This window comes from Myotis lucifugus, unplaced genomic scaffold, assembly GCF_000147115.1.
Source record: "Myotis lucifugus unplaced genomic scaffold, Myoluc2.0 scaffold_58, whole genome shotgun sequence".
NCBI classification, from domain to species: Eukaryota; Metazoa; Chordata; class Mammalia; order Chiroptera; family Vespertilionidae; genus Myotis; species Myotis lucifugus.
Window position 1 is genome coordinate 6,268,118 of NW_005871106.1, and position 26,272 is coordinate 6,294,389.

The following is a 26,272-nucleotide window of genomic DNA, read 5'->3' on the forward strand; positions in this document are numbered from 1 at the left end:
ATCAAAGATTTTAATTTATTTAACTAGAAATTCAGATTATATTGTTAATTTTAAAAATGTTTTATAATCAATAAGATTAAAACTTGCAAATTATGTGTCTAAACTCCCTGGGCCATGGGACAGCCATTGCATAAGTGAAGACACCTCCAAACACTTCTCCAGGCTAACCTTGCTCAGTTTTACTGGCCATTTCTCAAATGTCAAGGCCATGGCTGCAGGATCTTGGCACCTCAAGAGCTCAGAAGCTAATTTCCCCCAAAGATGGCTCTCTGATTGAAACATGTGGTGCTACTCGTGGACTGACCACCTTCTGATTCTGGATACAATGCCTGCTCAGTAAAGCAAACTGGCTCAATACTCGACACTGTGCCTTTCTGAGCACTCAAGAGCATCCTCATACCTTATAGCATGAAGGACCTGGCACAGCCTAAGAATTGGCTTTCCCAAATAAATTTTAAAAAGCTGACTAACATGGAAAGATTGCTACTTTCTAAGTAAAAGTATTTAAAATTTGCCAAATTCACACGTGGTTACAAATGGGTTTTCCTGATGCTTCAAAATCATAAATAGTTTTGAGAATGAGACTGTAAGTCTTTTGTAAATCATTTCACCAATTTTTCTCTTATTCAGCCCCAGATACAAATACCAGTCTTTATAAAGGCTATTTCTTAAAGAAAATGCTTTTTTTCTTTTTGGTACTCAATATGAGCACAAGGATTTTCCTTTGAGATATAATATATAAAGCAGTGTAGTTTAAAATCCAAAAAACTTGAAAATTCACCATCCATTTCCACAAGCAACTGATTAAGTGTATTCTCCTGTTCACTCTGGCCCCCAAAGTTGCCTCTTCCTCTCTTCCTTCCCACAGCATCTATTTCATCAATGAAGAGAATGCAAGGGGCATTCTTCCGAGCAAGGGCAAATAAGTCTCGAACCTGGGTAAAAATATAAATAATAGAGTCAGTTGACAAATGAATACTATTTATCCTCCTAATAAAAAAAAACATCAAGTTTCCTGTCCCACAGGAAGAAAATTTTTTGTGTGTGCTATACTATACAGTACATATTTTAAAAGTTACAAGCAGCAAAGAAGTTAAGTGGCAAGTAACTTGGTGGTAACTGATTTAAGGTGAGCAAATATTATTTCTATAATCTCATAAATTCTTGTATATGTAATAAGCACTAACAATATCTGCTATTTTTATACCAACAAATTAATAATACATGGTTTTGGCCTACAAAAAGATAACACAGTAGCGCTGTAAACTTTATATTCAGTTTAAAAGTTCAAACTACTCTTAAGGTTCACATTTCATGCCTGAGGCCATTACTAACAAGCAGGGACTTACTAAAAGATCTAGGCAAAGCTTACACAGAAAGCAAAGGGTCGCCCTACCCAAGTACACCCGCAATCGTCCCAGGGTGTCTGACAGTGCCCTCTCCTCCGCACTGCTGCAACAGGAGCAATTGCAAGGTCCCTGCACCCACATTCTGTCCTACAAAGCATGCCCCCTCAGACCACTAGTTTAGGTGGGCTGAAGAAGGAATAGCCATCCCCATGCCTCACTACTGCGGAGAGTTCAGGGTCTCACCCTATTACCTGCCCCTATGGAGAGATTCAGAGACAAACTCCCTATGCCTCATATCACTTTTACTTCCCTCATCAGAAGTCCAAGTCTCCCATCATCCTCCCTGGCCTGGACTTCTGGGATTTTCATGCCTACACTGCTCTGAGCATATCCCTTAACATAACTCATGTCCCTCTACAGCGGTGGTTCTCAACCTTCCTAATGCCACGACCCTTTAATACAGTTCCTCATGTTGTGGTGACCCCCAATTTCATTGTTACAAATTGAACATAATTAAAGCATAGTGATTAATCACAAAAACAATATGTAATTATATATGTGTTTTCCGATGGTCTTAGGTGACCCCTGTGAAAGGGTCGTTTGACCCCCAAAGGGTCGCAACCCACAGGTTGAGAACCACTGCTCTACAGCCTCCCCTCTGAACTCCAGATCTGTGATCAACAGGCCCCACCTTCTCAAGCTCTTCCCTGAATACTTCCCTCACCTCCTTGCCTAAACTGAAATTTGGCTGTCCCTGCAAAGCTCTCAACTAGAAGGGTTTTTTCTTTCTTTATTTGTTTTTAAATATATTTTTAATGATTTCAGAGAGGAAGAGAGAGATAGAAACATCAATGATGACAGAAAATCATTGATCACCTGCCTCTTGCACACCCACCCTGGGGATCGAGTTCACAACCTGGCCATGTGCCCTGACCGGGAATTGAACCGTGACCTCCTGGTTCATAGGTCAATGCTCAACCACTGAGCCACTCTGGTCAGGCTCAACTAGGTTTTTTATCTTCCCCTCCAGGCCACCGGAGTCAGAGGTCCACTTCATACCTCATTACTATCTCCAAAATAATTCTGCTGGAAAACCCCCTGCTCACTGAGGCTCCTGCCACAGGGAAGCATTCTAGTCATCCACCCGCCTGATTCCCTACTCCCCCATTCACACACCGCACCAGAACTCTTTTCCTGGTGATTTCCACATTCCTGTGGGTCTTGGTCTCTCAGTTCCCTGACCCATCTCTTCGATCACTTTTGCTCCACTCTGACATGACCAGCACTGCCAAGGTCCCCTCTAAACAACCAGCCTCAAGCAATGTACTCTCTGACCACCCACCCTCCTGATGACCCGGCCCACCCAGGTACTCAAGCACCTGCCACAACCAATTCTTCACCTACTTCTTAGCTCTCCATCCCATTGGGCCCACTGCTTCCCTCCCCTCCCCCAGCTCCTTTCTAATCTTTAATTCCCTCCTTGCCCATATTAGATTCCATATAAATACTAAACTTCCCCATGCTCCCCTATTCTACTAAGACTTATCTGCCTTACGAAACCCATATGAATCCACCAACTTCACTTATCATACATAGTTCAACTAATCTAAAATGCCAATAATGGTAAGACCCATCATTACTCTGCTTACCACTGAGAACAGAAAAAAAATGCTGCCCACTGATAACACAATACTTTATTATTGATTGCAAACTGTATCCCAATGATTAGAAAAGTAATTGTGATAGCACTGTGCATTTCTATTATGCTTTAAAAAAAAGTCAACATTTTAGACACTGGTAAAATACACAAGAGTAAAAATTTAAGTGTTTCTTTAAAAATTAATCTACATTCACATTTCTTTATTTCAAAACTTACTACTAAGCAAAGTAATCAAGACAGTGTGGTACTGGCATAAAGACAGCCATACAGGTCAATAAGGTAGGATTGAGAGTCCAGAAATAAACCCGTGTGTCTATGGTCAAGGATGCCAAGACCACTCAAAGGGGGAAAGAACAGTCTTTTCAACACATGCGGCTGGGAAAACTGTATATAAAAATGTAGGATGAAGTTCGACCTTTTTATCACACCATATTAACTCAAAATGGATCATATTAATTTGAAATAGATCATAGATCTAAATTAAACCGCTAAAACTATAAAACCCTTAGAAGAAAACATAGGAAACATATTTACAACCTTGATTTGGCAACAGATTCTTAGTTGACACTAAAAGCACAAGCAACAAAAGAAAAAAACCCCAGATATATTGGACTTCATCAAAATTTAAAACTTTGGTGCTTCACTTTCAAGAAAGTGAAAAGACAACCCACAGAATAAAAGAAAATATTTGGCCCTAGACGGTTTGGCTCAGTGGATAGAGCATTGGCCTGAGGACGGAAGGGTCCTGGGTTTGATTCCAGTTAAGGGTATATGCCTGGGTTGCGGGCTCAGTTCCCAGAACTCTTACAACTCAACAAAAAGAGAACCCAATGAACAGACTGCAATCTTGGTCAGAGTGAGGGAAGGTGGGGTGAAGTCACAGGCCTTGCTGAGCCTTTTCCCTGGAAGAGTGTGGAAGGCAGTGACTGGGGAGGGGTCACTCCACAGGACTCCAGGCAAAGGGCCATCTTTGCCAAATCCCTATTTCAGGGGAACAAAGGAGGAGGAGGAGGAAGAAGTTGCACCATCAGAATAAAACAAAAGACTTACTCTAGCTGGACCCACACCAACAAACATCTCTAAAAATTCGGATCCACTAACGGTGATGAAAGGGACATTGGCTTCTCCGGCTGTGGCCTTAGCCAGCAATGTTTTCCCGGTGCCTGGAGGACCAGTCAGAATGGCACCCTTCAGATATAAAAAAGAGGAAGTATATTTAACTAGAATTTCAGAAAAGTAAATTGCACATCAATAGATAATTCCTAGGTATAAATCTATGTAAAATTTTAGTGATATACACTAAATATTTCTTAAACATTTGGAGGTAGAATATTAGTAAGAGGAAGAAAAGGATTATTAGACTATATTACTTTTAAAAATTTGATCAGAATGTGAAACCTTAAATATTTCCCTTATTTTATAAGATGTTTAGTGTTGCTTTTTAGACCTTTCTAACAGTACATAAAGGATGACTTAAGCTAGGAAACTACTAATAAACCAACTAAGGTTTACTTAAATAATTTAAGGAGACACAAACATTACACTCCCAATTTACATTCTGCTTATTTTATTCCCTTCAAAATTTCACAAATGAAATAAAAGTTTACTGACCAATGGTGAACTAAAAAAGAAAAAAATGTTTAAACACTATAATTACTTAAGTTGTGAAGATGACTAAGTACGATGTATACACGTAATTAAGTTAATAGCAAATTCTAAAATTATAAAAATAGCTTTTTATCCATATAGGTAGGATACAAAATCAAGGAAATGATGATTCCCCTTTTCAAAGGTTTCCTTTAAAGTAAAATGTTATTAATGGATTTTTAAAAGAACTAGTAAAAATTTTCTGATTCATTTACTTAATGACTGAGGCTGGCCCTGGGAGTATAAAGATTAGCAAGGCCAGCCCGTCACCAGCTGTGGTCACAAGGACATCTGCTAAGAAGAGGGAAGGCAAGAATTAGTGCCGTCTGGCTCTTGTCCACTGAGTCCTGTGCCATGGATCTCAGAGCCAAGCCCAGGAAGAGGGTCTATTCAGACCTGCTGAAGGAGGGGCAACTGGGTGACAGCAGGGAGGGATATGCTCAGGGCACTACAGCTGCTAAGAAATGGGGTATCTAAAGCAGGTTGGAGGGAGAAGGAAGGCAACTCAAGGAAAGCTTCCAAGAGCAGAAAATACAAATCTTTTGGAATATACATACTAAATGCAAGAACGCACATTCCCACAGACCAACCAAGCCAAAAAAGACCCTCGAGTTAAGCAGAGACTATGTAAGATAGAGAAAGGAGGAAAATAGCTACTTTATAATGAGTAATCAAACTTCATAAAATTGTAACTTCAGAGATCAAGAAATAATTCAAAAGATTTTGGGGTTAATGAGTTGGAAATAATCTTCTGAAAGTTGACTTTACCTTTGGGATTTTTGCTCCTAGGTCTTGATACTGCTTTGGGTTTTTCAAGAAATTCACAAATTCCATTATCTCTAGCTTGGCCTCCTCGCAGCCAGCCACATCTTTGAACTTCACATCTATCTCATCCTTTAAGACCTTGGCAGTTGTTTCTCCAACACTGAAGAGTCCACCCATACCACGGCCTGTTCGACCAATACCAGCAGGCCCCCTTCGTATGGTATACAGCAAGAAAGCGATGATGAGCACCGTGGGCAACATGCTCAGGAGGAAGGAACTAAAAAGGGAACCATACACAAGAGCAACATACTTTTAAGACTGTTAATCACTGGCTTTTTTAATGTTTTGCAAGATATACTTTTTGTTGTTGTCGTTGTTAATCCTCACCTAAGGATATCTTTTTCCATTGATTTTTAGAGAGAGTGAAGGGAAAGGGAGAGAGAAACATCGATATGAGAGACACACTGAATGGTTGCCTCCCTCACGTGCCCTGACTGGGGTCAGAATCGAACCTGCAAGCCAGGTATGTGTCCAAGAATCGAACTCACAACTCTTCAGTTTGTGGGCCGACGCTCTAACCACTGAGTCACATTGTCCAGGGCAGCATTTACATATTGAAATTCATACTATTATGAATTACTTTCTTTTTCTTTCTCCTTCATATTATAGTTATATTGCCTGCTTAACATACTTTATGTTGAACTCTCAGATATGGATATAAGATTTTTAGTCCCACTACTTATGCAGTAGCATTAATTACTGTGCTGCTTGTGCTGTGTCAGTGATGATGTACGCTGCATAGCCACTCTGCCTGGATTGTGTGGTTTGAGAGATTCACAGGAGAGCTGGTTAGCCCTCCAAACCTCGTCTTTGCTCTGGGGGGATATGCTCAGAAATGACTTAAAGTATGGGGATGCCTTTTGTCTTTTTGTCTTAGGTCAAAAACAAAACAAAAACCAGTATTTACTTCTTAATTTTCATCCTTTACAATATTTTAAATGCTCCTACAGCAGGCAACAAGAACCATAAAAAATTTACATTTGGTTTATTTCTGGAGGACACGGCAGCACTGACAATGAAAATGTGAAGAATGGTGCAATAATACTTTTTGTAATGTTTCAACACCAGCCTATAAAGTTAAATAATTATACTATAGCCTCAGGGGCCGAGAGATGTATGACCTGTGAGACCATTTCAATAGCTATCTAGGTCTAAATACTGCAGGTAGATTGTAGGTTTACATAAACCAAGATTCAAGAGAGTCCCTAAAACTGAGCAACCTATCAGCTCAACTAACACACCAACTCTCCATTTTTCTGCTCTTTCATATACAAAAAAATTAACATTTATTTCTATTTGCACGTCCAAACTCGTAACTCTAGAGCAAGGTATACCTTCGGTATTTAATGTAAATGAGTAACTGCTAGGTGATCTACCTGGCTGTACCCTGATGACTCCGCAAAGGCAATATAATTCCTAAATAAAGTTAAAGACAAGTGACTCTTGAAATCACCTCTTGAAAGACTCAGACTTCTAAGTGACTTTGTTAAAGACAAGTAACCCCTAAGGGAAGCAGCAGCTTTGACAAGAGAAGAAGAATTACTTTAAAATCTTGGAAAACTCTGGAATATAAACATGAATGTAGTTAAAAGGTAGGAATGCCACTCTTTAACACAACATAGCTCTTTATGCTAAAATCCTACTAAAAGTGCATTGGGTACGAATACCCCAAACCACTGCTTAATCATTATAAATGTGTAGAAAATCAATTATTTACTAGCAAAAACTAGTAAATTACCAATGGTTTAAAAAAAATCTGGCCAAACTGAAAAAGGCCTATTTGACAATGTAATGTGTAACCGGCCACGTGGTGACAGAACACACAGTGAATCATGTACTAGTAGAGCATGATGAACAGTCTTCAACATGTTTATGTATTTTCACTGCTTCTTACCCATCACTTTCAGCAATATAGACAACAGGTACCCGATGCTCCCCTTCTATGCCCAATTCCTGCTGTAAAGTTTCCAGATTCCGTTCAAAGGTGTCCACACTGCCAATATTAAACCAGACGTATTGCTATAAAAACAGAAAAACAAAATATCCTAAGAATGAAGGGGAAACAAGAGTTTAATTCATTAAAGGGTTCAGCTTTTAAAGAATATTTCAAGAAATACTAAAAGTTTACGAATTAAAGAACCCAACAATAATAAAAGACTGGTTTTAATGACACAGTGATTAAGTATCACTCCGTGAGAACACCTGGCAATCCTTGGCAAATAAGCATTTCTTAAGCAATATTCCACAGTGGTTCTAAAAGTCTAAACTCAAAAGAATAAAAAATCTATTTGAAAACAACGCTTTTTTATCTTTTCATAAATAAATATGCTTATTTTACCTCTTCTCCATTTCCCAGTTATTTCTCAGCTACCTATTCCCAAACTACTAGTAAAAGCTAATGTGACACAGTAATAACAACCAAAGTTTATTACCCACTTAAATGTCAGCATTGTTCTAAGCCCTTTGGATACATTAACTCATTCAACCTTCAGAGCCACTCTAAGAAGTAAGTACTATCACCAGGGGTGATAATCAAATCTGCACATTAGGAAGGGACCCTCACAGTTACCCTGTTATCCTGCTATTCACTCAATCTGGTGATTTACTGAGGCCCTAGGGAGGAACACCTGCAGGGCCTGAGGCAACGGCTATTTTACCCCCAGCACAGAAGAATTCCATATAGTGCTATGTCAGCCCTGACTATTACTGTCCCCACTTAATAGATGAGAAAACCATAGGGGTGACTTCACTTTCCCATGATTACACACATCTACTAATAAGAGGCTGAATCTGAATATAAGCAGTCTGACTCCAGAGCCAATGATTATAAATAGCACATCATACTACCTCTCTTATACTACAAAAACAGTAATCATAAGCTAGCCATTTGGCTCAGTTGATAGAGCGTCAGCCTGTGGACTGAAGGGTCCCGGGTTCGATTCCAGTCAAGGGCACATGCCTCGGTTGCGGCTTGATCCCAGGCCCCAGTGGGAGCTCATGTGGGAGGCGACCAATCGATATGTCTCTCTCACATCAATTTTCTTTCTTTTCCTCTGTCTCTCCCCCTCCCACTCTCTCTAAAAATCAATGAAAAAAATATCCTGAGGTGAGGATTAACAACAACAACAACAATAAACATTAATCATAACAACTCACATTTATGGAGTTTTACTATATAGCAGACCCTGTTCCAGCACTTTGCAAGTATTAGCCACATTTCACAGCACAAAAAAGACCTGTTCATCCTCGTACATACAATTGCTTTTCAAAATATTTTTTACGTTAAAACAATGTCAACGACATAAAACTGAGACAATTTAGGCCTGGCTGGTTTGGCTCAGTGGATGGAGCATTGGCCTGCAGACTGAAGGGTCCTGAGTTCAATTCCAGTCAAGAGCACATGCCCGGGTTGCGGGCTTGGTCCTAAGTGGGGACATGCAGGACACAGCCAATCAGTGATTCTCTCTCATCATTGATGTTTCTGTCTCTCTCTCCCTCTCCCTTACTCTCTGAAATCAATAAAAATATATTTAAAACAAACAAACAAAAAAACTGAAGATATCTCAGCAGTGTACACAAAAGAGAGTAACATTTCATCCCATATTTCTCCTGTCAACCAGTATTTCTGAGTTGGAAATATCACTGGTAGCTCACTGGTATCTCTCTCCACTTATCAGAAAAACAAAGATGGAGAGTAAGTTCACTGACAACTACAAAATTCCTGTGGTTACAAGCCTCAAAACATGACAATAATAGATTAACCACATGTGATGACAATTCCAAATTAGAATCTACTATCAACTGGGCAATATGCTAAATGCATGACTCACATCAGAGAATCAGGGTGGACCAAGACCAGCAAAGCAGCACCTAGATTGTGGGGACAAAGTCTAGATAGACCCTCTGGGGATGGGTCCCAGTGCTCCAGGTGATTCTTACGCACCCTGGAGTTTGAAAACCACCACTTTCACAATTCTCATTTAAGCACTAAGCCCTAAAACAATGTTACTGTTGTTCCCATTTTAAAGATAAAGACACTGAGGTGTGGAAGAATTAGGCTGTACAGCTAATAAAGAGTAGAGTTAATGTCAAGCCAAATCTGTCAGACTCCAAAGCCTGTGCTGTATTTATACAGAGCAATAATTTATGTTGCTACTCCATAAGCAGGACACTAAAAATCTTATATCCATTTCTGAAAGCTCAATACAAAGTCTGTCAAGTGGGCAATACATGTTCTCCACTGAAAACTAACAAAACAAAAGCATCTGTAACCTCAACACCCAGAGATAAACACTATTAGCAATTTTGATGCCGTTTCTTCAAGATTTCATAATACCCCCTTTTACAATCTTAAGTACATGCACAATTTTGAAAAGAAAGTAAAATAAAACCTTAACTGCAATATGAAGGAGAAAGTAATCCATAATAAAATGGTATGAATCTCACACGTAAATGCTTGTGCCTGCCAATCTAACTGTGACCCCACTGCGGCAGAGGGATTAATGCTCCAGGGAAGTGAGGAGCCCTAATGGTAACGAGGGCCTAAGGCAGACATTTACCTATGTCTAATTTTTGCTCCATAAACAATGATTTGGAGAACATCCTTATATAGACATCTTTAGATGCATCTTTAATGATTTCCCTAGGATTACTACTACAGCAAAATTACTGGGTGTGTGCATACTTTCAAAACTGCTGATATGTACACTGCCAAACTGTGCTCTTGAAAGGAGTGTTAATTTAATTCCCAACACTAAAAGTCTGAAGCACAGTTCACAGGAAAACAAAAAAGCAGCATGGTTATTAATGAACATTCCACCATAAGGTGAAAAGAACAGGGCGAAATTAGGTCAAATAGCCCTGGCCAGTGTGGCTCAGTTGGTTGGAGCGTCGTGTGTAGACTGAAAGGTCTCCGTACTCTGATTCCCGGTCAGAGTACGTACCCAGGTTGTACGTTCAATCCCCAGTTGGGGCACATTCGGGAGGCAACCATCAGTGTTTCTCTCTCTCTTCCTTCCTCGCTCTTAAATAAATAAAATTTTTTAAAAATTAACACAAATAAAATAACTTTCCTAAAAACGACAAATACCAGAGTCATATGACTTCACAGATATTCTTATATTATGGTCACCATCAGCTCTAGTTTCCCTTAAAACACTGCCCCATCCAGGCAGGATGACTAGGAAATGGTTAAACAAAATCATCCTATCAGAGAAGGGAAGCAGCCTGGAGAGATATCCGGCCCTGGGGGAGGGTGGTAACACTGCAAGACTAAAGGACTAGGGAGGGGCAGGAGGGAGGGGTCAGGCCTAGGGGAGGCTTGGGATTTACCTGGGAACCTTTCCTCCCAAGACCTCCTTAAGCCAGTCTAGGGTCTCTGAAATAAGAGTTCAAATCGCTGGACAAGAAATGAAAATTATTTTAAAAACAAGAAAAGAAATGAAAATTAAAATAAAATAAAATGGTTGGGAGAGATATGAGCAGAATGCTTCTTAGACTGATTTTTAAAAAAGCCATCTCGCCGAAACCGGTTTGGCTCAGTGGATAGAGCGTCGGCCTGCGGACTGAGAGGTCCCGGGTTCGATCCCGGTCAAGGGCATGTACCTGAGTTGCGGGCACATCCCCAGTGGGGGATGTGCAGGAGGCGGCTGATCGATGTTTCTCTCTCATCGATGTTTCTAACTCTCTGTCTCTCTCCCTTCCTCTCTGTGGAAAATCAATAAAATATATTTAAAAAAAAAAAAAAAAAAAGCCATCTCAAGGCAAACAATTCAGATTTTAACATATTTTTCCTAAACAAACAATTGTTTTCTCAATCTTGAAAAATAAAGTCTTGGAATACTACCAAAAACTGGGATTTCACTGTTTCCTAAATGTACGGCCAAAATGATTACTAAAACCAAAACAATCCTCAGATCACAATTATGTAGGCAACACGCACATTCTCACCTATGGTGGTGAAGATTACAACTGCTGCACTGCCCAATGCTGATATGTCCAGTGTATGTGAGGGAATGTTTGCTTTTCAGCTTTAAATCTGAAAAGTTAATTTACAGCTAATGCACATCAATTAATAAAATCATTTACCCCATCAACAGGAGTTTTTCCTGGTGTAAAAGTCACTCGAACAAAACGCTTGTTGACGACTTCCAGTCTGTCTACCTGGAATTTTAAAAAGTTAAATATTCAAACATAAATGCACAGAAAAGACCTGAGATATTCTTTTAAGCTCATTTAAAATGCATATATTTCACGCATACAAAGAATAATGATAAATAACATAAGGATGCCCCATTTCTCCCTTCTGGCTTGAGAAATAAAACATCACACACTGTTGAAGCCACCAGTCTCACCATCTCCTGCAGAGGTGGCCACTCTTTGCATTACATGCTGACCATCCCAAAGCACTTGTACCATGCACAAAAGTAACCCTAAACATACACTCAACAATAAAAATGGTGTCATTTGGTATATATTCTTCCACAGCATTCTCTTTCTTCCTTTTGGTCTGTGAGGTTTATCCAGGCTGACATGTCAGTCTGTGGAGTATTCCACTCTATGAGCACACCTCAAGTTATTTCTCCATCCTCGTCTTACACAGACATCGAGGTGTTTGAAAAGGTTCGCTATCACAACAATGCTGTTATGAACATTCCTGCATAGACCTTCTTGGGAACATCTTCAGAAATTTCTCTGGGATATGTACCTGTAGATGGGTCAGTGAGGCTGGGCTGCAGGGTATACACATCTTCAATTTGACTAGACAATGCCAAATCGCTCTCCAATTCACACTCCCTAGAAAAATACTCCTATTGCTCTGCATCCTCACTTGCTATTATAGGACTTGTTAATTTTTGCCACTCTATGGGTATAAATGGTTTATCCATTTCATTCTGATATAGTTAGCAGGGTTTTTCTGTACCCCGATAACTGTATCAGATTCTTAAGAACACTCTTAACCTCATCCCAGGGCCTTTAGCTGGTCTGGAGCATAAGCTTCCTTTCTGCTGTAATAAAGTCTTTCTTGGCAGGAAGTCTGGAAGGTACTGAGTCAAATTGGAAAGTGAGGGAGCCCCAGATATTCCAGGAGTCAGAACAGGGGACTAACTGTTCCTAAAGGCAGTCCTTCTGGAAAGGAGAACTACAGTACTCTGCCCCATAAAGCTGTTAGGACTATGGTAGACTGATTCCACAAAACCAGCATGTCAGGAGGAGACACAGGTAGGAGAGTGCTCCTGGAAGGAGAGCTGCAGCCCCCTCCACACCAAAGCAGGCTCCCTACAAAATCTGGAAATTATAGACACAATATTGTCACTTTCATGAGAGAAACACTTGCTCCAAAAATCTGAGTAATCATTTCCATCCTCACCCTATTGTCCAACATTCAAAAATAATTTTAAATTCTTTATACATTAATAATAAGTACTAACATCTTTATTTTATTCATGAAAAATCCAGTACTGAGAGGTTAAATAATTTCCCAAGGTTACAAAACAGGCCTAATTCTGATTCTGGTTCTCTGATTTATTTCATCAATTCTAAGATGGACATTTTTCATATTTAGTATCTCAGAAGCTATGATACATATCACAACTGATGGCATTTCAGTTTCAATGGAGGCTTTTTCTTAATAATACCAAAATAATGTATGTCTTACAGTCCACGGCATCTTAAAAATGCTGAAATAGGGTCTCAGTGGGTAAAGACCCAGCCTGCAGGAACAAAGGCTCCCAAGCAGCCCTCAGAGCCTGTCCAGTCTCACTTTAAATATGCTGCATGGCTTATTTAGCCATTTCTATGCCCGCAGGAGATTAAAGCCTTAAAGATGTAAAGGAATTGTGACAAGCTGGCACATTAGACCAGGGGAAAGAGGCAGCCAAGAGCACACGAGAAAACGATGCAAGCAGAGGGAGTGCTGCCAGAGCAAGAGTTGGGAGCAGTGGTTCCAAAACTAGGTTCTTATATGAAGTGAAACAAAAGGATTTTGTAGCCAATTTGGGGATTGCTGGGTCAAAACAAACAGGTTTTTTGGTTGCAGTACTTTTCAGCATTAAAAAAATCCAATATGAAAATAGTAACTCTTCGATGGACAAGCTTGGCTAACTTGTGGACTGTCACTTTATTGGCCTAACCCACTGATTTTACCTTTTTAACCACAGTAGCCACCAATCCCATAAAATACTTACTACTCCTTTGGAAAGATAGTTATTGACAAAGTCCTTCCATGTGATTTCTCTTCCAGAGCTCTTGAACATGAAGTAAAACATGACTCCACTCCAAAACAGAGCAGTCCAGAGAAAGTACATCCTGAATTCCTTGTCATCCCATGGAAAGTCACCCTGGGCAAAGAAAAAGACAGCTTCTGAGAAGAATGAAATGTCATAATACGATCTATGTTATGTTAGACACAAATCCCTCCCAATGCCATTAATGCCTCCTAACTTTCCTGGGGCCACCCCAGGTCCTCAAAATTAACAAATAGTTTAGAATCAAACCTTCTGAAACCTGGACCACCAATGAGAATCCTCTTTCTTGCCACCTCGTTTTCCACCGCCACCAACTCCTCCTCCAGAAGGTCGTGGGGTAGCAGCTTGCTTTGATTCTGTTCATAAACAAAGAGCATATACAGCAGCATAGCAGATTTTTATATCTCTCAACAATGTTTCCATTAATAGTTAATAAAAGATATATTACAAAACACATTATGGCAAGTGATCAGTTACTAAATAAAGTACTATGAGGAAGGATGAGACTAATACAAAGAGTAAACATTCAAGGAGACTTGTCAGTGCTTCACGTACATTATCTCATGAAATCTGCAAAACAATCCAATAACCTGATAACTACACCCATTTTCCAGATGAAGAAATTGTAGCTTAGCTGTAACCGGTTTGGCTCAGTGGATAGAGCGTCAGCCTTCGGACTCAAGGGTCCCAGGTTCAATTCCAGTCAAGGGTATGTACCTTGGTTGCGGGCACATCCCCAGTAGGGAGTGTGCAGGAGGCAGCTGATCGATGTTTCTCTCTCATCCATGTTTCTAAATCTCTATCCCTCTCCCTTCCTCTCTGTAAAAAATCAATAAAATATATTTTTTAAAAATTGTAGCTTAAAACTTGTTGAATTGTCTGTGATAGTGTTAAGTGATAGTAAGTGACAGAGAGGATGTGAATGCAGGAAAGTGAATTCCTGAGTTCCCACTTGAAGGTAAAAAGGACTCTCCTTTCCCGTTCCCATGAAGTGAACAGTTAACAGGTTTTTCTGTAGGAAAGACAAGATTCTGAAAACTGGCTTTAAAAACAAACCAAAATATGAAAAACACTACCCACATAAAATTAGTTTACAAAAATCTGAAATTAGTTACTGTTATGGGTTGAATTGTGTCCCTCCTCCCCTAATTCATATGTTGGAGTCCTAACCCCCAGTGGTCATATTTGGAGATAAGATCTTTATAGAAATAATCAAGTTAAAATGAGGTCATCTGGGTGGGTCCTAATCCAATATAATTTGTGTTTCATAATGCAGACTGGTGCAGCCACTATGGTAAATAGTATGGAGTGATCCCACTTCTAGGAATGTATCCTAAGAATCCCAAAACACCAATCAGAAAGCATATATGCACCCCTATATTCATAGCAGCATTATTTACAATAGCTAAGACCTGGAAACAGCCCAAGTGCCCATCAGTAGATGAGTGGATAAAAAAGCTGTGGTACATTTACACAGTGGAATACTATGCAGCAGTGAAAAAGAAGGATCTCTTACCCTGTGAGACAGCATGGAGGGACCTGGAGATTATTATGCTAAGCAAAATAAGCCAGTCAGAGAAAGACAAGTATCACATGATCTCACTTATATGTGGAATCTAATGAACAAAATAAACTGATGAACAAAATAGATCCAGAGACACAGAAGCATGGAACAAACTGACAAATCTAAGAGGGAGTGAGGGAAGATTAACGAAAGAACTAATATGTATATAGTGCAGTCAAGGCCTGGAGAGGGAGTGGGAGTGGGAGTGGGGTGGAGGAGGTTAATGGGGGGAAAAGGGGACATCTGTAATACTTTCAACAATAAAGATAAATTTTTTAAAAGGGTGGGGGGGACTTTAGACACAGACATGAATAAAGAAAAGTCCATGTGAAGACACAGAGAAGATAGCCATCTGAATCCCTGAAAACACTGAAGAACAATTTGAAAAAATGCACTATACCACCATATGTGTCAAATAAGCTGCCTATATTAGGTTTCTAAGATTTTTCTCAGTGGCTTAAATTATGTGCCAAATATATTCGTTAAATATGACTGATATTGATCAGTCAATATCTCTAAGGTGACCTTAAATTAATTCAACTTGAAAAATGACAAGAAAATTAAAGGTAAAATAAGATACCAGGTCTGTAATACTGTATGTGCTTGTAACCTACTAGTTTCAGAATGGCCTTAAGATAACACTCTTGTTCAGTGAAAACTATCACCAACATCATGTGTTAGAGGAAAATGGCAAGTCAAACATAAATCTTTTTAAAAGATACCTTTTTTTTCTCCTGTAACTTCTTTAGGTTCACTAGCTTTTTTTCCATTTTTTCCATTAGGAAAGTATTTTTCAAATCCTGTTAGAAAAGGATAAAAAAATACATATCCTCAAACTAAAAGTCATCAGGTTTTGTGTATGTGTGTTCATTTTTAAAGCCACTGATACATCATTAACAGGCATAAGCTAAAAGTATAACATTTCTTATATAGGAGTAAGTCAGTCAAATACAGTTCACAACCCAGGGGTGTAAAAGGAAGAAGTCTCATGTGCATGCCAATTTCATTATCTTCACATGTGAAGATGACACATTTTCATCACTGCAATCAGACAGGAGGAGGCAGGGGTGAGTTACAGGGGGAGACAACCTGGAACACCACCTATACACCTGTGTCATAAACATCTACTGGGGCATGGCTCTTAAACAAGGTAGAACATTATGGTCACATGGGAAGTGTTTACCTTTTGGAGGACGAGAACAGAATCTTTGATAAGCAGCAATTACATCTGTCAAAAGAGAATTTCTGCTGGTCGTTGCTTGAGTTGTAGCATAGCGATAAAGCTGCAACATGACATATGAAAACATGAATTATACTAAATAATTTTTTTAAAGAGCTTCATTTCTTAATATAAAGTGGATGAAATGTTTCTCCCTGTAACAGGTAGTTATAGACTAGCATAGAAAGACCCTTTCTAGGGCACCGTGCTACTCTATCCAGCAATAGACATAAATCACGATCCGGAACACAGGAATACTTCAAAATCACACATAAGTTAGAATTGTAGCCCAACTACAATCTCTGCCAACACATTCTCTTGGATATTGTTTACTTAATTTGCAGCATTCAACAGACAAACTCGGACACAGAAAACCTGCTGTTTCATGTTGAATAATTTGTAGGGTCTATAATACTGAAAGATTCTTTATCTGAAATTACAGAACAATGCTGCTTGTAAACATAATATTAAATTTACCTTAGTTCAAAGATAAAGTTATAGTCCAATATCACTGATAATACTTATACTAGTAACAGTTGATAGAAGCTTCCCATTACATTTTTAGCTGCACAGTTAAAAGCAATCAAAGGTAAGGCACATTGAGGGGATATATCCAAATTTAGAGTGAAAAAGTTCAAGTAATATCCTTTTGCAAAGTAAAAATTCACCACCATTTTTTGAGAGGACAAGCTTTTAAATACAGATGAGAATGTTTACAGTGAAGTTCATCTATATTAGCATTCATCATTGTTAGCCTCCTTTGTGGTCTGATGAGAAAAGGAACTCATCACAAAACCACTTCACATTCACTAGAGTGGCAATCATCAAAAAGACTGACAATAGCAAGTGTTGGTGAGGATGTGGAGAAAAGTGGAATCCTCATACACTGCTGGTGGGAATGGAAAGTAGTGCAGCCACTTGGAAAAGTTTGGAATTCTCAAAATGTTAAATGTATCTCTGGCCAGGTGGCTCAGATGACTGGAGCATCGTCCCACACACCAAAAGGTTATGGGCTTGATTCCTGGTCAGGGCACATACCTAGGTTTCAGGTTCAATGTTTCTCTCTCACAAAGATGTTTCTTTCTCCCTCTCACTCTCTCTCTCCCCACTTCCTCTCTTTAAAATCAATGGAGCCCTGGCCGGTTTGGCTCAGTGGATAGAGCGTTGGCCTGCGGACTGAAGGGTCCCAGGTTCGATTCCGGTCAAGGGCACATGCCTGGGTCACAGGGTCGATCCCCACTAGGGGGCATGCAGGAGGCAGCTGATCCATGATTCTCTCTCATCAAATGTTGTTTCTATCTCTTGCCTTCTCCCTTCCTCTCTGAAATCAATAAAAAGATATTAAAAAAATAAAATAAAATCAATGGAAACATATCCACAGGTGAAGATTTTTTAAAAAAGTGGTATATTCATACAATGGAATATTATTCAGCCATAAAAAGAAACGAAGTACTAATAAATGCTACCACATAGATAAGCCTTGAAAACATGATGCTTAAGTTCAAGAAACCAGACACAAAAAGTCACATATTATGATTCCATTTGTATAAAATGTCCAGAATAGATAAATCCATAGAGAATGTAAATTAGTAGCTGCCTTGGGCTGGAGGAATAATTGGGGAGAAATAGGGAGTGACTGCTAATGATTACAGGACTTCTTTTTGGGGTGATGAAAATGTTCTGAAATTAAGACCGTGGCGATGGTTATGAATATGCCAAAAATCACACTTTAAAATAGTAAAGTTTATGGTATGAGAAAAAATGTCAATTAAAAAAAACATTAAAAATGAGCTTATTTAACTTCAAATTAATACACAATTCTACACAGCAAAACAGGACAGAAACACTGATATTGTTCTTGATTGGCAGTTATCACTGTCAGCACAGAGGACTTCCTTATACCTCAACACGGGTGATGCCAAGGACAACAGTGTTACTCCAAAGAAAGGCCTTTTAGGTAAGATTCCTGACACAAAAACTGCAAAACAAAAGGCAGATCCTACCTGCTCATTGTATCTAAGTCCAATCATCTCGAGAGGCAAAAAGAAAGGAATTACAGCAAGGCAAAATAGGGAAATGAACGCAATGCAAGAAACCGAAAAAGGGCTAGTGCAGGGCAGTATGGAGTAGAAAAGAGATGAAGATAATCCAAGACTGGTGAGGGAGCTTCAAAGAGTAAAAACCATGAACACAGGTGTGGATGAAAAAGAAAAGCTGTAATAAATCTAAAGGAAAGTAACCTTATGGGGGTGATCTGATCATTAAATTCCGAACTGGGCAGGTCATGGTGGGCAGCCACACCCCAGGCATAACTTCAAGTAAAAGTTTTATCTGTCCTTTACGCAGCCGTCCATTGCTCTGTGCATCTAACACACTTCTGAAATGCCTTTTTCAGAGCCCTCAGAAGCATACCCCATAATCCTGTTAACCATCCTGTTACCCAATCCCCACCTTCATGTAATCTAGCTTGTGTTCCCTCCTTAATTTTAAATGTATAAAATAAACTGTAAACTGTCATTCTCCTGAACATTTGAGATTTTGTTTCTGTCATCAGTTTGGTTCAAATAAACTCATAAAAATTCTCTAAGGTTTAGATGTTCCTGACCTCCACACAGGTGCTGCCAATACCCCCTTTTACGTGGAGAGGCTAACTCCCGGGCCTTAACCCACCACGCTCTTTCGCCTCTCTATGTGTACCTCTAGGTAAACCAGGACAACGCTGCATCCCACGGGACTGACCGACAGCAAGAACCTGTGTGGCTGAAACAGCCGACCTCCACTGCTTGCTGCGTGCATCTCTACTGGACACAGACCGAGGCAGCCGGTAAGCCAGGACGAGCGGACTAGGGAAACTGAGACAGGTAACCTGAACACAGTGGCCAAGCAATTTACAACCAGAAACAGAGAGGTCGCCTCCCTAGAGATAACATCTAAGCCTCAGTTGCATTTCAAATCCAGGTCCAAAAAAGCAGCAAAACCAGGACCAGCTGAACTGACCCCCGCCCCGCCCCAGCACTGACCAATCAGCAGAGACCACACCCTGAAAGAATACACTTGGAAAACTGATGAATATTCTGCTGAAACCCTCCTGAGACTAGACCGGCCCTAAATCTCCCACTGGCCAGAGAGAAAAGCCTCCAGAAAAAGGGCCCAGCGTGGGGAGCATGCCTGAGCCCGCCCCTGCCCTCGCAGGAGAGGCATCCCCACAGGCACGCACCTCCTAAACTCCAAGAACCCCAGGAGACTTGCAACCAGGGGAGCAATGGCGCAGCAGCTCACTCCAGGCTCACCCCTGATCCTGGTCCCAAGGCCCCCTTTTCTCGGACTTCCTGGTGAGCCCAAGCCCCTGCCCAGGCTCTCCTGTTGCTTCTGCTATGCTAAGCCCTTCCTTGTTTCCTATGCCCGGCGTTCGTGAACGGACCTTCAGAGTCACCTGGACGCGCGCTGTGAAATCTTCCCTACACAAGTCAAGAACCCAGACGCTAGGGCTGGCCCTGGGCAGACCCGCTCAGGGCCAGGTCCCCGGCCCCGCACCAAGATGGCTGCCAGTGGGTCCGAGTGCAGCCCTGCATCTGCTGGTTCTCACCAAGAGAAACCACCTTCTGCGGAGGACAGAATGAAGAGGGGGCATTATCTACAACCATAGTTAATATTTACTGGCGTGTACCGTGCGCTAGACACAGAGGGCCAGCAATAGCCCCACTCAACAGATGGGAACGTGGAGGCTCGGAGAGGTTACCGAACTTAACTCCAAAACCTGTGCTGTTATTACATCGTGCTCAGGTGCAGACTCTCAAAACGCACACACAACACATGTGTCCTATTTTCCAATGTCATCAAAGGCAAAACCGAAGGCAGCCAACGCCGAAGATATGACAGGTAGGTTCCTCTTAACCTTTGTGGGTCTCAGTTGCCATATCTGGAAAACATGTTCACCCTGAATGAAGAAGTCACAGGACCTTCGAAGATGATCTGTTGAAGTTCCCGGATACAAAGATCTGATTCCATCGGAGATACACGTTTTCAAAGCGCCAACACGATCCCCAGACTTAGACAAGCAGGGGCGTGCTCACGAGAACCGCGGGACACGCGACCAGGAACGCGGGGCGCCCAGGTATCTCACGGCAGCGCACGCGGCCTCATCCACCAAGGAACGCGCCCCGGACGCCCGGCGGTCCACGAGCGCGCCCCGGGGCCGGTGACCTTGACGCCCAGCTCTCCGGACCCGGAAGCGGGCCCGGCTGGGGGCGGAGGGCGCCCGCGACTCACCGTCCGGAGGTAGGCCTGTTTGTTGGGGCCCACGTCTGCCGCCAGTCACGAGCAGCGGAGGCAGGCCGCGGGGCCAGCAGCCGCCCCGGCTCCACAGCAGCAGGCAGTGTTGCGCCATGGCTGCGGCGCAACTCGCACGGGTCGGGGCGCTGCGCAGGCGCGGCTCTGCGGCCGCGGACGGACAGCGACGGTGGCTTCGGGCTTGCGGGGGACCGCTAGGAACTGAGAGCACAGGACAGCGGAGTGGGCCCGCCGCGCTCGGGCAAGCCCACGCTCCCGACGCGCGCTTTTCCCGACCCCGGCGCGCTGACGTCAGCCGTAAGGCGGGCCCTCGGTCCCGGCCGCTCCGGCCGCTCCGCAGCGTCACTCAACCAGAGCTGTAGGCGGGGCCTAAGAAGAAGAGCGTGGAGGGCGCGCGGAGGGCGGTGGGCGGAGCGGAAGGGAGAGCGGAGAACGGAGTGGAGGGCGGGGCTGGAGGCGGGCATAAGGGAGGAGCCTGGGAGGCGGTGGGCGGGGCTGGGGCGGGACCGAAGGGCGCGTGGGAGGGCGGGCCTTAGTGAGAGGGCGGGGCCAGCAGGAGCGGCGGGATGGGCGCAGGGAAGGCTGCTGGGGCCTCAGATCTGCTAGGGGGCAAAGCCACCTTAAACAATTTTGCCGTTCACTCTCTCACTGGTCAAATATTTTGAGCACCTACTCAGTGATGGGCATCGTTCTAGGCTCTAGAGGTACCAAAACACATACCTTAACTTCTAGGAGAGCAATGCAAAGAAGCACAAATCTAATTGCAATAATAATGGCTCAGTGGTTGACACTCGACCTATGAACCAGGAGGTCCCAGTTGGAGTCCCAGGTTGCGGGTTCGATCCCCAGTATTGTGGGGGAGGCAACTGATCAATGATTCTCATAAATGATGTTTCTATCTCTCTCACTCTCTCCCTTCCTCTCTGAAATCAATAAAAATATATATATTTTTTAAGAAGTGTTGGGACTCTGACATCTAGCTTGGATCCATCAGGAACCATTTAAAAGATAAATGATTTCTAGAGAATAGGGTGAGTTCTCCAGGCAGTGGAGACCTGTCAATTTTGTACCGGAATGGCCGCTTTGTATATATATCCTGGTGGGGGAGAGGTGCAGCAGGGGCACAAGTGAGAACATACCAGACAATTGGTTGCTACTGCCACCATCCTATATAATAAGCCTAATATGCAAATAGACCAAACCGTGAAACTACCAGTCTCTGTGATGTACACTGACCACCAGGGGGGCAGACGCTCAATGCAGGAGCTGCCCCCAGCCCACAGGCCCCAGGCCATCCAAGGCGGGTGCGATTGGGAGCCTCCCGATTGCCCCGCTGGTCACCCCACAGATCGGCCCTGATCACCGGCCAGGCCTAGGGACCCTACCCATGCATGAATTTCATGCACTGGGCCTCTAGTATCAGTATAACGGGAGGGGCAATTGTTTGCCATCCCTCCCAGGCACTGTGGTGGTCACTGTTTGTGCACCCACTCTGCTAGTTTGGATTTTTGTGAGGCAGTCGGTGTCCTGATCTCTGATAGCACATCAGCCTCCACATTTCTGGGAAGCAAGTCAAACTGGTTAGCAGAAACATGATCGACTGTCAGACTAGCAGTTGGCTCCTGTAACATTTTTCAGGTTTCCTTCCACATCGTGACACTCCCCTCCACCCCCAATGGCTTTTTTAGTACTTGCCAGCTGTCACATGTTCATTGTCCAGCCAAGTTGTGAGACCCTTAAATATAGCCCAATTGTCTGCATAGGGGACTATAGGCTATGGCTCGTGTGTAAATACCAGTCACACGGCCCTTAGGTCTGTACACTGGCTACTCTGTTGTACTCGTCTTTCAAACCATGCAGTGTTGTATGGGATTGTATGGCCCCACAGCCGTTACACAAGGATTACCTCGGCTAGACCCCTCTCGGTGCCATGTATTTTTAAGAATGGCGATTGCAACTTGTTGATGAGGGCATTTTTTGGTGTGGGGGCTCTACAGTAAGGGCTGAAGTGGTCATGTAATACATTGGCCTCAAAATGACATGTAACTCATTACCCAAAGGACTTGTGGAAAGGGCACTGTGCTGTTGCAAATATGCATGCCATTTTTAAAAAATATTTTTTTAAAATTGATTTCAGTGAGGAAGGGAGAGGGGGAAATAGAAACATCAATAATGAGAGAGACTCATTGATTGGCTGCCTCCTGCACGCCTTATACTGGGGAGCGAGCCTGCAACCCAGGCATGTACCCTGACCAGGAATTGAACCGTGACCTCTTGGTTCATAGGTCGAGGCTAAACCATTGAGCCACACAGGCCGGACATGCATGCCAGTTTTGCAAGGTGAAGGCAACACCTGAAGAAGGCCTTGCAAATAACCCTTCTGTCTAACCCTTAACTGAGAGGTCTATCTGTGCTAGCACTATCGCCAGTAGGGCAATGATGGGTTCTGTTTGCTGCGATGTTTTATACCATCCCAAAGCCTGTTGTTCAGTGGAGGAATAACAGGTCTCAGCACCCTTCTATAATTGGAACCAGAACCTAAGGAGGACAGCTTTCCCTGGTTGAGCTTGTCATAGGACCCAACTAGCTCCATCCAAGTGACATGGGTACCTCAGCAAGGAGGAAACCAGAGTCTGTGTCTGTGCTACTAGGATTTTTGTTTCCTGAAATGCAGCTTCCTGCTCACTTTCCCAACACCAATGAGTGCCCTTTTTTACCAGCCAATATAATGGGTACAAACATTGAGCCAGATGGGGAATGAAAGCCCACCAGTATCCTAAAATGACTAAAAATCTTTGTAACTGTTTCACTGGTTTAGGTGTGGGAAAATATTGCACATAAACAAAGAAATAGGAAACATAAAAATGGAGCTAGAAAACATAAAAAAGAATCAGTCAGAAATGAAGAATACACTAACTGAAATAAATACATTACAGGGAATCAACAGTAGAGTAGATGAAGCAAAGGATCAAATCAGAAATTTGGAAGATAAGAAAGCAGAAAACATCCAATCAGAACAGAAAAAAAAAAATGAGAATAGTGTAAACAGCCTCTGGGACAACTTCAAGAGCACTAACGTTCACATCATGGGGATGCTGGGAGGAGAAGAGAGAGAAAGAGCTAGGAATTGAAAACCTATTTGAAAAATAATGACTGAAAACTTTGCTAACCAGGTGAAGGAAATAGACATGCAAGTCCAGGAAATGCAGAGAGTCCCAAATAAGATGAACCCAAAGAGGCCCATTCCAAGACACATAATTTTTAATTTTAAAGACAAAGAGAAAATCTTAAAAGCAGCAAAAGAAAAGCAGTTAGTTACCTACAAGGGAGCTCCCATTGGACTGTCAGCTGATTTCTCAACAGAAGCTGTGCAGACCAGAAGGGATTGGCACAAAATATTCAAAATGATGAAAAGCAAGGATCTACAATCAAGATTACTCTATCCAGCAAAGCTATCATTTAGAATTAAAAGACAGATTAAGAGCTTCACAGACAAGAAAAACAAAGAAGAAAAAAAAATAAAAATATGAATAATAAAATGGAAATATCTATCAATTACTTTCTATCAACAATTACTTTCAATGCAAATGGAGTAAATGCTTCAATCAAAAGACATGGTGGCCGAATGGATAAGAAAATAAGACCCTTACATATGCTGTCTACAAGAGACTCACTTCAGATTGAAAGACACACACACAGACTGAAAATAAAGGGCTGGAAAAAAAGATATTTCATTGAAATGGAAACAATAACCAAAAAAGCTGGGTACCAACACTTATACCAAAAAAAAAAAATACACTTTAAAACAAAGGCTCTAACAAGAGACAAAGAAGGACCCAGCAACTCCACTTCTGGGTATTTGTCCAAAGAAACCTGAAACATTAGTTTGAAAAGACATGCATCCATATGTTCATCGCAGCAGTATTTACAATTGCCAAGATTGGAAGCAACCTATATGTCCACCAATAGACATATGGATAAAGAAGCAGTGCCTGTATACAATGGAAAATGACTCGGTCATAAGAAAGAATGAAATCTTGCCATCTGCACCAACACGGATGTACCTAGAAGGTATTGGGCTGAGCGAAATAAGTCAGGCAGAGAAAGATAAACACCATATGATTTCACCTAGATGTGGAATCTAAGAAAACAAAATAAACAAACAAGCAGACCAGAGACAGTCTCATAGATACAGAGCACATTTTGACAGTTGACAGATGATAGGTCGGGGGGGCTTGTGGGGTTGGGTATGTACGAAAAAGATATGGATTAAGCAATACAAGTTGGTAGTTACAAAATAGTCATGAGGGATATAAATTACAATATAGGGAATATAGTCAATAACATGGTAATAACTACATATGGTATCAGATGGGTAGTAGATTTATTGGGGTATTACTTTGTAAGTTATATAAATGTCTAATCACTGGGTGGTATGCTTGAAATTATATTATTGTACATCAGCTGTAATTGAAAAATAATTTTTTTGTTAATCCTCACCTGAGGATATATTTCCATTGATTTTTAGAGAGAGTGGAAAGGAGAGGGAGAGACAGAGAGAAACATTTATGTGAGAGAGACATATTGATTGGTTTCCTCCTGCAGGCACCCTGACCGGGGCTGGGGAACCTGCAACCAAGGTACGTGCCCTTGACCGGAATTGAACCCAGGACCCCTCAGTCCATACGCCAATGTTCTCTCCACTGAGCCAAACCGGCTAGAGTGAAAAAATAAAAAATATATCTTTTTAAAGGAATAAAGTACTGATACATGCTACAACATGGATGAATTTTTAAAACATTGTGTTAAATGAAAAGAAGCCAGTCACAAAGGACCACATATTGTATGAATCCATTTACACGGAATACCCAAAATTGGCAAAGCCATAAAGACATAAAGCTGATTAGTGATTGCCAAGAGCTGAAGGTATGGCTGATAGACTATACAAGAAGCTAATAAAAGTGGTTACTTACAGAAGGCAGGGTGGCATGGATCCTCTGAGACTTCCCAGAATGTACTTTTCATATTGCTGACCTTTTTTGAATCATGTGACCATATTACCTATTCAAATAAAACATAAAATTTAAGAATATTAAAGGAGACTATTTTAGTGCTGAAATTATAAATTTTAAAAATAATCTTATGCTTATTTATATTTTCCAAATATCCAATAGTAAATACACATTAGTTTTATAATCAAGAAAGAATAAAACGTTTAGCCATAGCTGGTTTGGCTCAGTGGATGGAGCGTTGGCCTGCGGACTGGAGGGTCCCAGGTTCGATTCAGGTCAAGGGCACATGCCCAGGTTGTGGGCTAGATCCCCAGTAGGGGGCATGCGGGAGGCAGCAGATCAATGTTTCTCTCTCATCATTGATGTTTCTATCTCTCCCTCTCCCTTCCTCTCTGAAATCAATAAAAATATATTTTTTAAGAAAAGAAAGAAGCCCTAATCAGTTTGGCTCAGTGGATAG

The 26,272-nt window shown here is 41.7% G+C and overlaps 1 protein-coding gene across 1 annotated transcript in view; it reads right to left on the reverse strand.

The window, feature by feature from the left end:
• The window catches only part of AFG3L2 (AFG3 like matrix AAA peptidase subunit 2), a 38,901-nt gene extending 18,004 nt beyond the window's left edge, over nt 1–20,897 (reverse strand). Inside the window, 11 exon segments of the mRNA XM_006089303.3 lie at nt 782–935; nt 4,060–4,197; nt 5,425–5,698; nt 7,376–7,500; nt 11,569–11,643; nt 13,668–13,820; nt 13,977–14,083; nt 16,014–16,091; nt 16,475–16,574; nt 20,780–20,812; nt 20,814–20,897. Of these exon segments, the coding sequence (XP_006089365.1) occupies nt 782–935; nt 4,060–4,197; nt 5,425–5,698; nt 7,376–7,500; nt 11,569–11,643; nt 13,668–13,820; nt 13,977–14,083; nt 16,014–16,091; nt 16,475–16,574; nt 20,780–20,812; nt 20,814–20,897 (1,321 nt within the window).
• Nucleotides 20,898–26,272: the final 5,375 nt, after the last annotated feature.